Here is a 13,526-nt window from a genome sequence, read left to right on the forward strand (position 1 = left end):
CCATATCCTTATCTTATCTAGACTAGAAAACACTGGGCTTGGATGTGGTTGTCCCAAGTCAAGCGCATGATGTGATTTAAAGGGATAGTCCACCCAAAAATGAAAATTGTCATCATTTACTTACCCCTTATGTCGACTTATGCCGACTTCTGCATGTTCATCTCCTGATGTTACATTAAACTTGGCATAAAATGAAAATTCACCCAATTGACAACCAACAGTTTTTCACCATTTGTGTTCAGGCTTTTTAGGCGGACCTTTATGCGTCTCGATGACGCACTGGAGCCACTGAGCATGGGCCCTTCCCTAACACTATTACTAAAAGTGCATTAGCATCAGTGTTTCGCCCACTCAATCGTGAGTTACTGTCATTACCATTATATACTACAGCCTACAGTTTGCTAGCTAGCTATGCCTTCGTCACTTACATGCATATTACCTGGTTGTGATAATTTCCAAAAAAAAAAAAAAAACGACAATTTTACAAATGTACATTTACAGCTTGGCCTCCTTATTTAAATTTTTTTGTATTTGACAATGCGAGGGGTGGCAGCTTTCCTGCGAGTGGGTGTGGTTTCAGTGCCGACAGCGGACACGCCCCCAGCATTTGAGAGCAGAGAGAACTGCTTATTTTTTCAAGATTTTAATACCTTATTTTATTTACATGGTAGGGTTTTTATCATTCAGATTTGGCTGGGTGGTTAATAACATTTTTTATTTTTTCTATGGTGTGACAAACTCAAGAGCACGTATTTTTAGAGGTTCCAGCATGTAGCGCAAAACCCTACTGTAATTGTTAGAATGGCTAAGAATCAGCAATCTCCATGTAAAACTGATCGGGCAGACCAAACCGTAAGTCGTAGAGACTTGAAAATTGGAGGGATTTGTAGTACTCACACCATCTACGACGTCACCAAGTCTCGCCCCAATCGACCTGACGGGGGCACTACAAAGATCAAAAGTATAAAATCACTCATAGCTCCTTAACCATTTGTCGCAGGCTCATGTGTCTCACATCAGACAAAATGCACGCCTCGGATTCGTCCGTCACCCAAATACCCAAAATTTTCAGGTATTTTGCATTTTTTTGTACTTTTTGTGAACTAGTCCTAGGTTTTTCGCCCGATCACAACACATATGTAAGAGTATTATAGTGTGCTTGCAGCTATATTTAATATTGTTTTACACAGACTTCATAATGTTAATCAAAATGTCATAACTCCATCCGACTTTTCTTTGGTAACATATGCAGGACTCCAGTGGTTTGTTCTACATAAACCCTGCCCAAGTTTGCATTCAGATCTGCTTCCATTTGATCAAAAACCAGCATATAGAACCAAGTCCTTCCCTACATTTTAACTTTTTCGATAATCACTCCGATGTACATCTCAATATGTAAGAAAAGTTCTTTCGCTACTACTGTGTCATTGTGACTCTAAGAGTGAGAGAACTAAATTGCCTTTACTTCAGTTGCAGATAATTCTAAAGTCGCTCCATGTAATCCGTTTTGTTTTTGTCGTCCTACTAAAGAGGAACATTTTCATTCCTGCTCCTGGAGAGGTGCTGCTCGTCTTGAAACTTATTCGGGAGGAATGTGTCTAATGCGCTGTCAGATTTACCTGCACCTAATGAACTCCCTAGAGGAGCCTTTTCGTTTCAGTCTGTTTTCCTCCATCTCCGTGAGCCCTTAGCAAAGGTCATTATGCGCTTATAAACGTGTGCGAGTGAGTGTTGATGCTCTCCCTCACATTTTTCTTGTGTTATGCTAGGGCTACAGTATTATTCTGTAATGTTTGCCCGTCCTTGTTTGTGTCTCATTAATGCAATGCACCTTCGATGCAGCTGAGCTAAAACAGAAACGCTGTAAACAGTCAGTTAGTGGCTGCTTGTTTTGATGGGCTTTAAAAGCAAAAGAAAAGTGCTTAGAGTTATAAGACGTAATATTGTTTGATTACATAAACAGCCTCTCTGATGCCTTTACTGACACAAGGTGGACTGACACAACTTTCCTGTTTAGGCACAATAGTTTGGATGTCATAGTAAAAAATTAAAAGCAGCCTAATTGTGAGTATTTCTCACAGTCACAATTTCATATCTCATTTGTGACTTTAAATCTCACAGCTGCAATATTGTTTCATAAGTGAAATTATTTCTCACAATTGGGACTTTGTTTCTCAACATTTTCCTTGACATATTTTGCAATGTGTCGTTGTGAGTGGAGTAATTGTTTTATCTTTTTATTATCTCTCTTTTTCATAACTGATTTCAAATCTCATAAATGCAAATTTCTCGCACAGTTTCAACTTAATGTCTCACAATTACAAGTTTGTCTGCCATAGTAGTGACTATACATCTCACAATTGAAACTTTGTATCTCCCAGATGCATCTTTATTTCTCATAATTGTAATTTTAGAACTTAGAAGTGTGACTTTTTACACTGTCAAGTTTTTGAACAGTAAGATTTTTTTTTTTTTTAAAGAAGTGTCTTCTGATCCAAATTCAGCAAAAGCAGTAATATTGTGAAATATTTTTACTATTTAAAATAACTGATTTCTATTTGAATATCTTTTCAAACGTAATTTATTCCTGTGATCAAAGCTAAACTCCAGTCTTCAGTGTCACATGATCCCTCAGAAATCACTTTAATATGCTGATTTGCTGTTAAAAAAACATTTATTATTAATAATAAATAATAAATGTATATTAGTATTTTTTTCAGGATTCTGAAAGATCCAAAGAACAGCATTTATCTGAAATAATAAGCTTTTGTAACATACACTATACCATGCAAAAGCTTGGAGTCAGTATAATTTGTTGTTGTTGTTGTTTTTTGGAAAGAAATTATAGAAATTAATACTTTTATTTAGCTTAAATTCTTTTCATCAAAGTGATGATAAATAAATTTATAATGTTACAAAAAAATTCTATTTCAGATAAATGGTATTCTTCTGAACTTTCTATTCATCAAACAAACCTGAAAAAATTCTACTCAGCTGTTTTCAACATAATAAGAATAATAAATGTTTTTTGAACAGCATTTCAGAATATTAGAATAATTTCTGAATGATCGTGACACTGACGACTGGAGTGATGATGCCAAAAATTCAGCTTTGAAATCACAGGAATAATTACATTTGAAATAATATTCAAATAGAAGACTATTCTTTTGGATAGTAAAAATATTTCAAAATTGTTCTGTTTTTGCTATACTTTGGATCAAATAAATGCAGGCTTGGTGAGCAGAAGAGGTTTCTTTAAAAAAAATAAAATATATATATTTTTAATAAGTTCAAAAACTTTTGACTCGTAGTGTAAATTATTTTTTTTTTTAAACTCATAATTACCTTTATTTTTACTCTGAGATGGAAACAAGCTGACTTTCTCACAGTCAATTTCATATTTTAATTGTGACTTCATATCACAACAGCAATATTATTTTTCAAAGCTAAGACTATTTCTCACAACTGTAAACTTATTTCTCATAATTGATTTTATTTCTATGTATTGTTTTCTTCAACTGTTAACTTCATATTTTTATCGTACATCGATTTTGATTGAATTTTGAACTGTTTTTCACAATTATGACTATACATCTATACTATCTATGCAACTTCATGTCTCACAATTGTGACGTTTTATATTATTTATTATCTCACAACAGCTTTATTGTTTTTCAGAACTAAGACTTATTTCTTACAACTGTAAGCTTATTTCTCTTGATTGACGTCTCAAAATAAGACATTTTATTTCTGTTTGTTGTTTTTTTGCACTATTAACTTTTTGTTGTATCTCAGTTTTGATAGAATTTTGACTATACATGTCATGTACAACTTTATATCTCACAATTATGACTTTTTTTATTTTCAACTCACAGCCGGAAACCAGCCATCATATATTTAGTCTATTTTTGAACAGAGATTTTAAATTCACCTCATGAAATGTGAGCTTATGCGTCGCATTCATTCAGTATCTCACTCGTGATGGGAAGGGCAACGGATGAAGACCTCCTCACGTCCGCCAAATCGATCGTGACATCATCACCGCTCGTCTTCAGCTAATTAGCATGGCTCAGAGGCGAGGGGATCTGATCAATGTCTCGCTTTGAAAAGGGCAAAACTGCCTCTTCAAGCTCTCTCTGTCCCAGACTCCTCTGATTATTTGTGCTGGTTATCTCCTGCCACTCTCGGCATGGTGGGTGCCCTTTATTAGCGGCTAAATGTGTTTGTCACGCTCATGTTTCTCTGACCAGCCCTAGCGTGGAGATAGTGGATCAGAGAAAAGAAGGCAAGTGAGGGCAGTTTCCTCAGTCTGTTTGCCAAGAGGAGGGCCGTTCTTGTTTACTCCTTGGAGCTTTTGTTTGGCTCCGGAGCCGACGAGAAGTGGATTTGAGAGGAATAATCTCTCACCGTTCCGCAGCTGTCTGAAGGCCTTGAGTCTCTCTCCCGCTCATTGGTTTTGTGTCATGTCTCATTGTGTGGCGAATAGCTTGTCATTCAGTAGCTCAGGTATCTATTGGAGACGCGAAACATTTCTGTTGCTGTCTGAACAGCCGAATAATAATCCACCATGCCATCGCTTTTGGAAAGTCGCAGTTGATATATTGGAAACGACAATGCCTAAGATACAGTAAAAGAGTAATTATCGCATGACCCGAGGCGTTCATGGTTTTGGCTTGTCACATTACGAGCATAATCATATTACGCCGCACATAACCAGTGATAACAAGAGAATTTATTACACATAATTGGCGTGACTCCACAGTGCTGTAAATGTTATGAAGGCTTTTTCTGATGCTCAGGCTCTATAAATAGTCGTCACGTGTGCATGTTTTGTCTTCTCCGGCCTGTTTTATTTTGAGCCGGACCGATACATGTTTACAGCGCTGCTTGTTCCTGGAGTGCCTTTTGCGAGCAGAGCTGCGGTTTCCTCTTCCTCCTGAGAGGCCCGTGCCAAAGGGATACAAAACCCTGAAAGCAACATCTCACTTCTGATCTGCGCACACAAGTGTCAAACACAGCACCAAAAAGAAACAGCTGTACAAGAGCTATTAATATAACCTCACAGCTCGGGAGGTGTAACTTTGTTGCCCCTTTTTTCCGCTCCCTGGATAGTCACGCAGAGCGAAGCATTTTCACTTTCCGCATGAACATGTAAAGCGAAGAATGGCGAAACCACAAAAGCGATGGAACTCCCTGTGAACTGCCCAGAGACTGTGTTTACAGGGACGACCACAAGCCAGTAACAACAAAGACAGGTTTTGGCAGCAAAGTTTTAATTGCCATGCCTATTAAAGAGCGCTGCCAATGGCCTCTTTTGTGTTATACATTAACATGAAATTGGTCCTGGAACGCTCTCAGACTAACCAAAGCAGCATGTTGAGAGCCAAGTTCAATAATATGTTTTGAATAAAGATGTGATGTGTTCTCTCCGGTTTGATGAAATGGAAGGAGATGTCCATCAAGGATGGTTTTGGGGGGAACGAGAGCAGTGTAGCGATTTAGGAATTTAATTTCTCTGTTTTTATTTGCCCTAGTTTGCTCTTGCGTGCTTATATAAATTGTCCTCATTCACATTGGACCAGAACCTCTTGTAAAACCTTAATTCAGAAATGATTCATTTTTACTCTTTAAATGATTTAATTTCCTTTGTTCAGCAGACTTGTCCTTTCCCACATACTGTTTTGCCACTCAGGAATTGGGTTTGTATTCTGGTTATTAGCTGTTTCTTTAAAAAAAAATTTGATTGATTCTGTTAATGGTTTCTTGTGTTCATTCCTAAGTGTTTCCTTTAGTACAGTTAGGGGCGCTACAAAAACACTACTAAATCTACTGTGCCAAACAATGTGATTCACAAACAAATGACTCTAATGAGCTGGTCCTTTTTATTGAGTAAAAAAGACAGTGTAACAGTTTGATTTCCATTTGAATGACTCTTATGAACTGGTTCACAGTGAATCAAAAATATATGGTGCAACCAGTTTAGTGTAATTTCCAAATGAATGACTCTTATGAACTGGTTCATAGTGAATTTAAAAAAAATATGCACAACCAGTGTAGTGTGATTCCCAAATGAATGACTCCTCTGAGCTGGTTCATAATGAATCAAACAAAATACAGCACAACCAGTGTAGTGTGATTCCCATTTGAGTGACTCTTATGAACCGGTTCAAAATTAAATAAAAAATTTACAGCACAACCAGTGTAGTGTGATTCCCAGAAGAATGACTCTTATTGAACTGGTTCATAGTGAATCAAAAATATATGGCGCAACCAGTGTAGTGTGATTCCCAAATGAATGACTCTTCTGAACTGATTCTTAATAAATAAAAGATAGTACACTACCAGTGTAGTGTGAATCCCAAATAAATGACTGTTGTGAACTGTTTCATAATGAATCAAAATTTTACAGCACAACCAGTGTAATGTGATTCCCATTTGAATGACTCGTATGAACTGGTTTTATAATGAATCGAAAATAGTCTGCGCAACCAGTGTAGTGTGATTCCCAAATAAATGAATCTTCTAAACTGGTTCTTAATGAATCAAAAACTTTACAGCACAACCAGTGTAGTGTGATTCCAATTTGAATGACTCTTATGAACTTGTTCATAGTGAATCAAAAATATATTGCGCAACCACTGTAGTGTGATTCCTAAATCAATGACTCTTCTGAACCGGTTCTTAATGAATCAAAAAATGTACAGCACAACCAGTGTAGTCTGATTCCCATTTGAATGACTCTGATGAACTGGTTCATAATGATCAGAAAACTACAGCACAACCATTGTAGTGTGATGTGATTCCTGAATGAATGACTCTTTAGAGTCAGTTCTTTGTAACGAATGAAACCTGCACAGCTTGAGCAGTATAGTTCAACCAATGATTCTAGTGAATCAAACACATGCAGCTTACACCGTTATGCTGTACTCAAGGCTTGTGATTCACTTGTGGTTTTGTATGATACACATTGAATTGTATCAATAGCAATATCTAAAAACACATTCAGCAAAAAGTAAATTGGTGGAATGTTTTTTTTTTTCACAAAACTACTTAAGAAGTGTTAATGGAGTCAATAAAGAACCAGATCCCAATTCCTCCTCATAAATTTCAGAGTACTGGAAGACAATAATCAATTATTAGAATATTTTCACTGTGCATGTCGGTTAACGGTGACAGTAATGAAAACACCCTATTGGACCAATTAGTAGTGTGAATCTTTCTTTTTTCTAAGCATCTGCCTCTTGCCTCCATTCCTTGAAACTCTTGTCATTGTTCCCATTGAGAGCCGAGAGAGGCTCCTGGACACCATTTGGCATCCAAGTGGTTGGACGCCTCGTCCTCCAGCGCAGCCCCTCTCATTTCACACGTCCTCCCCCCATTATCATATCAATTGATGCAGCTTGTAGGAGACAAAGTGAGGTTATGGGAACCACCTAGAGCAACATGCACCATTAAACATCAATGCAAGGGGACTAGCACATGCAAGTTCAGCCTTGTTTACCAAGATGGAAGACTGGCAGTGTATGTTTCTCGAGCTCACGGCCCTCCCTCTGAACTTTAAATCAAGTTTAAATCTGTTTTACACACCAAAGTTTTATTGTATTGACATTTGTTCCACGCAGCAATTTACATGGACTTAATAGGCAGCGTGCGCTTGCGTTTTAAGGTAGTTTTTTATTGTAGCATATTTTTTTTATTGTGGACTCTGACCCTTGGATATGACCTAATGTTGTACCATGTACTTCCAAGAACCACCTCATAATTTTTTTTCCAGATGACTCACCACGACTGGGATGTTTGGACATTTCCCAGCATGCCTCTGGTGCGTGACCTGTCATCAAAGGGCAGAGGGGTTAGCCTGTGCTAGTACCTACATTCTCACCGTGCTGAATTGCATTGTCTCTGCTTGCTCCCTCACACATCTGAAGAGAAGAGTGTCGTTGCTTCATACGAGCCTTAATCGTCAGTTTGATGTCCATTATTGTCTAGAGCCTCTTCAGTGCAGTCATGGGTATCAAAGGGAGGAACAGTTAATGGCTATTTTTTTCTCTCGCTCTTAGGCTGCGCTGTCTCTGAGTCATAAAAGGAAGTAGAATCAGGTCAGCCTGTGTACAGGAAGGAAGGAACCACATACAGTTTCATTTTGAACATATTCATTTGCGTCTGGTCACTTTTTTTCCTCCCCCCTTCAGTCATTTGTCTGTTCAAACAAAACTGCAGATTTAGGCTGCGTATGAACGTGCACACTTGCTTCCTTTTGTAGTTTGTCGTGAGGGAGAAAGCATGCTATGATGGCAATGGAAATATTGTAATCTTTAATTGCGAAATAATAGATAGATCATGAGTTTGTTAACTTAATTCACATGGAAGATCCTCTAGTTAATCATTTCAAGAGGAAGGCGGGCGAGCATGCTTCATTGCCTGCATTAATTAAGCAAAGTCGTTTTGCTGCTAATTAGCTGATTCTAAAAGGATCTGCTTTTTGTGTAATTAATTATCAAAGACACAATCGGCTGCCTCGTTTAGGGAAAAACCGCTCACACACGCAGCAGACGTGTCTTGAGTGCTCATTGTTGCGTCAGTTGAAAGCCTTTGCTCGCGTTCTGTGTTGTTTACTGTCTGCGTCTGAAGGTTTCCTCTGAAGTTCTCCACACAAAGTGATGGTCTTTGACACCTACTGACTACAATTAGCAGGTGTATACTTTAAAGCCCTCTGTAGTTGCAGATTACAGGCTGTTTTGGTAAAAGAATCATCGCAAGGGCTAGCTAAGACTGGTTTGAGTATTTCAACCTTTTCTGCTTCTTGTTAGTGTCAGGAAATGTAAAGTTTCAACCAGCCTTTTAGCAGAGTATTGTGATTTCGAGTTATGTGCACTTAAACAACCACAAGAAGTAATATTTACTTATGGGATTCTCTGAATTCTCTGATATCAAAATAACGTGGGAAAGGCATATGTTAAAGGTATAGTTCAACCAAAAATGAAAATTCTGTATTACTCATTCCAATGAGGTTCCAAATCCATAAGTTCATCTTCGGAACACAAATTAATATATTTCTGATGAAATCTGAGTACTCTGAGCTTTCTGACCCTGTATAGATAACGCAACTGAAACGTTCAAGGCCCAGAAAGGTAGTAAGGACATTGTTAAAATAGTCCATCTGACATCAGTGGTTCAACTGTAAGTTTACGAAGCTACGAGAGAACTTTTTGTGTGCCAAGAAAACAAAAATAACATTTATTCAATTTCTATCCCTTTAAAGGAACACTCCACTTTTTTGGAAATGGGCTCATTCTCCAACTCCCCCCGAGTTAATAAGTTGATTTTTACCGTTTTGAAATCCATTCAGCCGTTCTGGCGATATCACTTTTAGCATAGCTTAGCATAGATCATTGAATCCTATGAGACCAATAGCATTGTGTTAAAAAATGACCAACGAGTTTCGATATTTATCCTATTTAAAACTTGACTCTTCTGCAGTAATATTGTATACTAAGACCGGCGGAAAATGTAAAGCTGCGATTTTCTAGGCGGATAAGATTAGGAACTACACTCCCATTCCGGCGTAATAGTCAAGGAAGTTTGCTGCCGTAACATGGCCGAAGCAGGCGCAGTAATGTCACGCAGCACAACGTGACCAACTGCATGCATAGGGAGCGTTCCTCGTTGGAAGTTACCCAGCTGGGAACTAATTTCAGGCGCTGCGTGATATTACTGCGCCTGCTGCGTCTGTATTACGGCAGCAAACTTCCTTGACTATTACAGTACGCTGGAATGGGAGTGTAGTTCCTAATCTTATCGGCCCAGAAAATCGCAGCTTTACATTTTCCGCCGGTCTAAGTACATAATATAACTGTAGAAGAGTCAAGTTTTAAATAGGACAAATATCGAAACTCGTTGGTCATTTTTGAACGTGATGCTATATTGGTCTAATAGGATTCAATGATCTATGGTAAGCTATGCGAAAAGTGATATCGCCAGAACAGGAGAACGGCTGAATGGATTTCAAAACGGTAAAACTCAACTTAGAGAATGAGCCTATTTCCAAAAAAAGTGGAGTGTTCCTTTAAAATCAGAGATGGCAGAAGGCAACAATGAATAGTTTTGAGTTATTTTGGCTTTCAGGTGTTAAAACTGTAAAGCTTAAAGTTGCGATTAAACGGAGTTAGGGACAAATCTTTTCTTCCATGCTGTGAGATATATCTGAGTGTAACTGATTATCGGGAAAAAAATATTCGGCAGAAACTTGGTCTTGAGATTTAGGCGTTACACTCAAAAATTGATTATGGAGAAGCTGGGTTTAAACTGACTAAAGCTGACTAAATAAGTGAAAAATCTGGAATAGGCATGAGAGAGAAGTCTGTTTCAAACAAGCTTTTGCAAAAAAAAAAATAAAAAATGCAAGAATGAACCGTTCACAATAAGATCAATAAATGTGATGCAGTTAGAAAAGTTTGCATTGTTCACAGGAACAATAATTTGACATAAATCTCTGTTAAATGCATGTATAAGTATCAGTGAATAAAGGATTAGTTCACTTCCAGAATAAAAATTCCTGATGATTTACTCACCCCCATGTCATCCAAGATGTTAATGTCTGTCTTTCTTCAGTCAAAAAGAAATTAAGGTTTTTGAGAAAAACATTCTAGGATTTTTCTCCATATAGTGGACTTTAATGGTGATTAATGGGTTGAAGGTCCAAATTGCAGTTTCAATGCAGCTTCAAAGGTCTCTACACAATCTCAGCCGAGGAATAAGGGTCTTATCTAGTAAAACAATCATCATTAAAACAAAAAGCCTGATAGATTGATGAACCCAATAATTAATCCATAAGTTATACTGTGTAAAAGTAATGCAGTATCTTGGTGTATTCGGTTATGCTTATCTAACGTCATAGCAGAAGTGACAGCAATTGTGTCATCTATTGTTTTTGTTTTGATTACTTCCCACTTTTTTTCTCCCTAGACTTGTATTGTGTCGTAACAGTGACTGCCTAACTGTGTAGTAAAGGCGTACCAGGTGCGCTTGAAGGCAGCAGTAGCTCAGTTTCAAATGGTAAATCGTGGCACTGGAGTGGGTTGCCAGACTTGCCACATGTGGAATTTTCTGAAGGTCCTCAAGAATCTAATATTGGGTTCTCTGAAGTGCTCTTCTTACTGCAAAGCAAAGTTATATCAGCCTCATTCAACCCTAATAGAGGCTAATGCCATGAATAAAACACAAGCGTACAGCAGTAGGCATTTGAGAGCGAACCGCGGGACAGTTAATGCATTATTTTAGCCCGAATGGGGACAGATCATTCAAACTGAATGCTGAAAATAGACTGACGCTGTCTTTCAAATGCTATTTTAGAGAGCAGATCCATTTCTGTGCAAGAATTGTCATGCTGAAGAACCAGCAAATGATATAATTGCCTCTCCTTGAGTTCAAGGCCCAAGCAGGGCTCTTACAGCTCATCAAGTGAAAATGGCACATCCTTCTGTTCCTTTCTGCATGTCTTGTGGGATCTTCGCCATCTTTTCACAGTACCAAGTTTGTTCCTGTTTCTGCTGTGTCATAGATGATTAGCATCATGCTAACTAGATGTGTTTGCGAGCAGTGGAAAAGGTTTGCGGGTGACAAAAAAATGACTGGCTTTTATTTTTGCAGCTTTAAATCTAGGCTTGACACCGTTGTAAAATGAAATGGTACTTTTAGCTTCTATGAGAAAATATACAGTCTTTCATAAAAAAAAAACGACCATTTTTGACAGCAGAAAGTCTCGCATATCTGCCAAACAGTCGGTCTGTGAATGAGCCTCATTTTTCAGTTCAGCAATAGTTTAACAAGCTCAGACTTACTGTGAACCTTCTTTTCCACAGGTGACAAGGTGGAGACATTCCCTGTCCTGGAGATCGACCAGAGTGAGATAGTGGACACCAACGGTGCTGGAGACGCCTTTGTTGGAGGTACTGTGCTACTAAGCCATAAAGGTGTACTTTTAAAGTAAATCTTTAAAAACTTCTAGTGCTGTCAAAATTAGCGTGTTTATTTGCTACTTGCTGAAGGACACAGGTAAATAATGGGTTTATGTGAAGATTGTTTCAAATTCACTTAAATTAGAAGTATTTTTAATGCCTAATAAATACTTAAAATGATGGCTTTTAATTATACTGTAATGTTAATGGCTATAGTCAATGATTAAATATAAGGAAAAAAGAGTTTCCTAGAGACATTCGCTACGGTGATGTGAAAAAGTGTTGGCCCCCTTCTTGATTTTTTATTTTGTTGCATGATTGTCACACTTTAATGTTTCAGATCATCAAACTAATTTAAATATTAATCAAAGATAACATGCAGTTTTTAAATAAAGGTTTTTTATTATGAAGGGAAAACAAAATCCAAACCCACATGGCCCTGTGTGAAAAAGTGTTTGCCTCCTAAACTTAATAACTGGTTGGGCCACCCTTAGCAGCAACAACGGCAATCAAGCATTTGCAATGAGTCTGTTACAGCGCTGTGCAGGAATTTAGGCCCACTTATCTTGGCAGAATTGTTGTAATTCAGCCACATTGGAGGGTTTTCGAGCATGAACCGCCTTTTTAAGGTCATGCCACAGCATCTCAATAGGATTCAGGTCAGGACTTTGACTAGGCCACTCCAAAGTCTTCATTTTGTTTTTCTTCAGCCATTCAGAGGTGGATTTGCTGATGTGTTTTGGATCATTGTCCTGCTGCAGAACCCAAGTTCGCTTCAGCTTGAGGTCACGAACAGATGGCCGGACATTGTCCTTCAGGATTTTTTGGTAGACAGCAGAATTCATGGTTCCATTTATCACAGCAAGTCTTCCAGGTCCAGAAGCAGCAAAACAGCCCCAGGCCATCACACTACCACCAACACATTTTACTGTTGGTATGATGTTATTTTTCTGAAATGCTGTGTTACTTTTACGCCAGATATAATGGGACGCACACCTTCCAAAAAGTTAAACTTTTGTCTTGTCAGTCCACATAGTATTTTCCCAAAAGTCTTGGGAATTATCAAGATGTGTTCTGGCAAAACTGAGTCGAGCCTTTATGTTCTTTTTGCTCAGCAGCGGTTTTCGTCTTGGAACTCTGCCATGCAGGCCATTTTTGCCCAGTCTCTTTCTTATGGTGGAGTCATGAGCACTGACCGTAACTGAGCCAAGAGAGGCCTGCAGTTCTTTAGATGTTGTTGTGGGGTCTTTTGTGACCTCTTTTTGAGTCGTCGCTGTGCTCTTGGGGTAATTTTGGTCGGCCGGCCACTCCTGGGAAGGTTTTGTTCCATGTTTTCGCCATTTGTGGATAATGGCTCTCACTGTGGTTCGCTGGAGTCCCAAAGCTTTATAAAATGGCTTTATATATGGCAAACACTTTTTTCACACAGGGCCATGTGGGTTTGGATATTTTTTTTCCCTACATAAAAAAACCCCTTCATTTAAAAACTGCATGTTGTGTTTATTTGTGTTATCTTTGATTAATATTTAAATTTGTTTGATGATCTAAAAAATTAAGGTGTGACAAACA

At 38.1% G+C, this 13,526-nt stretch overlaps 1 protein-coding gene across 1 annotated transcript in view; it reads left to right on the top strand.

The window, feature by feature from the left end:
* Positions 1-13,526, top strand: part of LOC141325908 (adenosine kinase-like) — a 124,361-nt gene that overhangs the window by 107,933 nt on the left and 2,902 nt on the right. The window contains exon 6 of the mRNA XM_073834633.1: positions 11,862-11,948. Within this exon, the coding sequence (XP_073690734.1) occupies positions 11,862-11,948 (87 nt within the window). The remainder of the gene's footprint in view (positions 1-11,861; positions 11,949-13,526) is intronic.

Source organism: Garra rufa, chromosome 2 (genome assembly GCF_049309525.1).
Source record: "Garra rufa chromosome 2, GarRuf1.0, whole genome shotgun sequence".
NCBI classification, from domain to species: domain Eukaryota; kingdom Metazoa; phylum Chordata; class Actinopteri; order Cypriniformes; family Cyprinidae; genus Garra; species Garra rufa.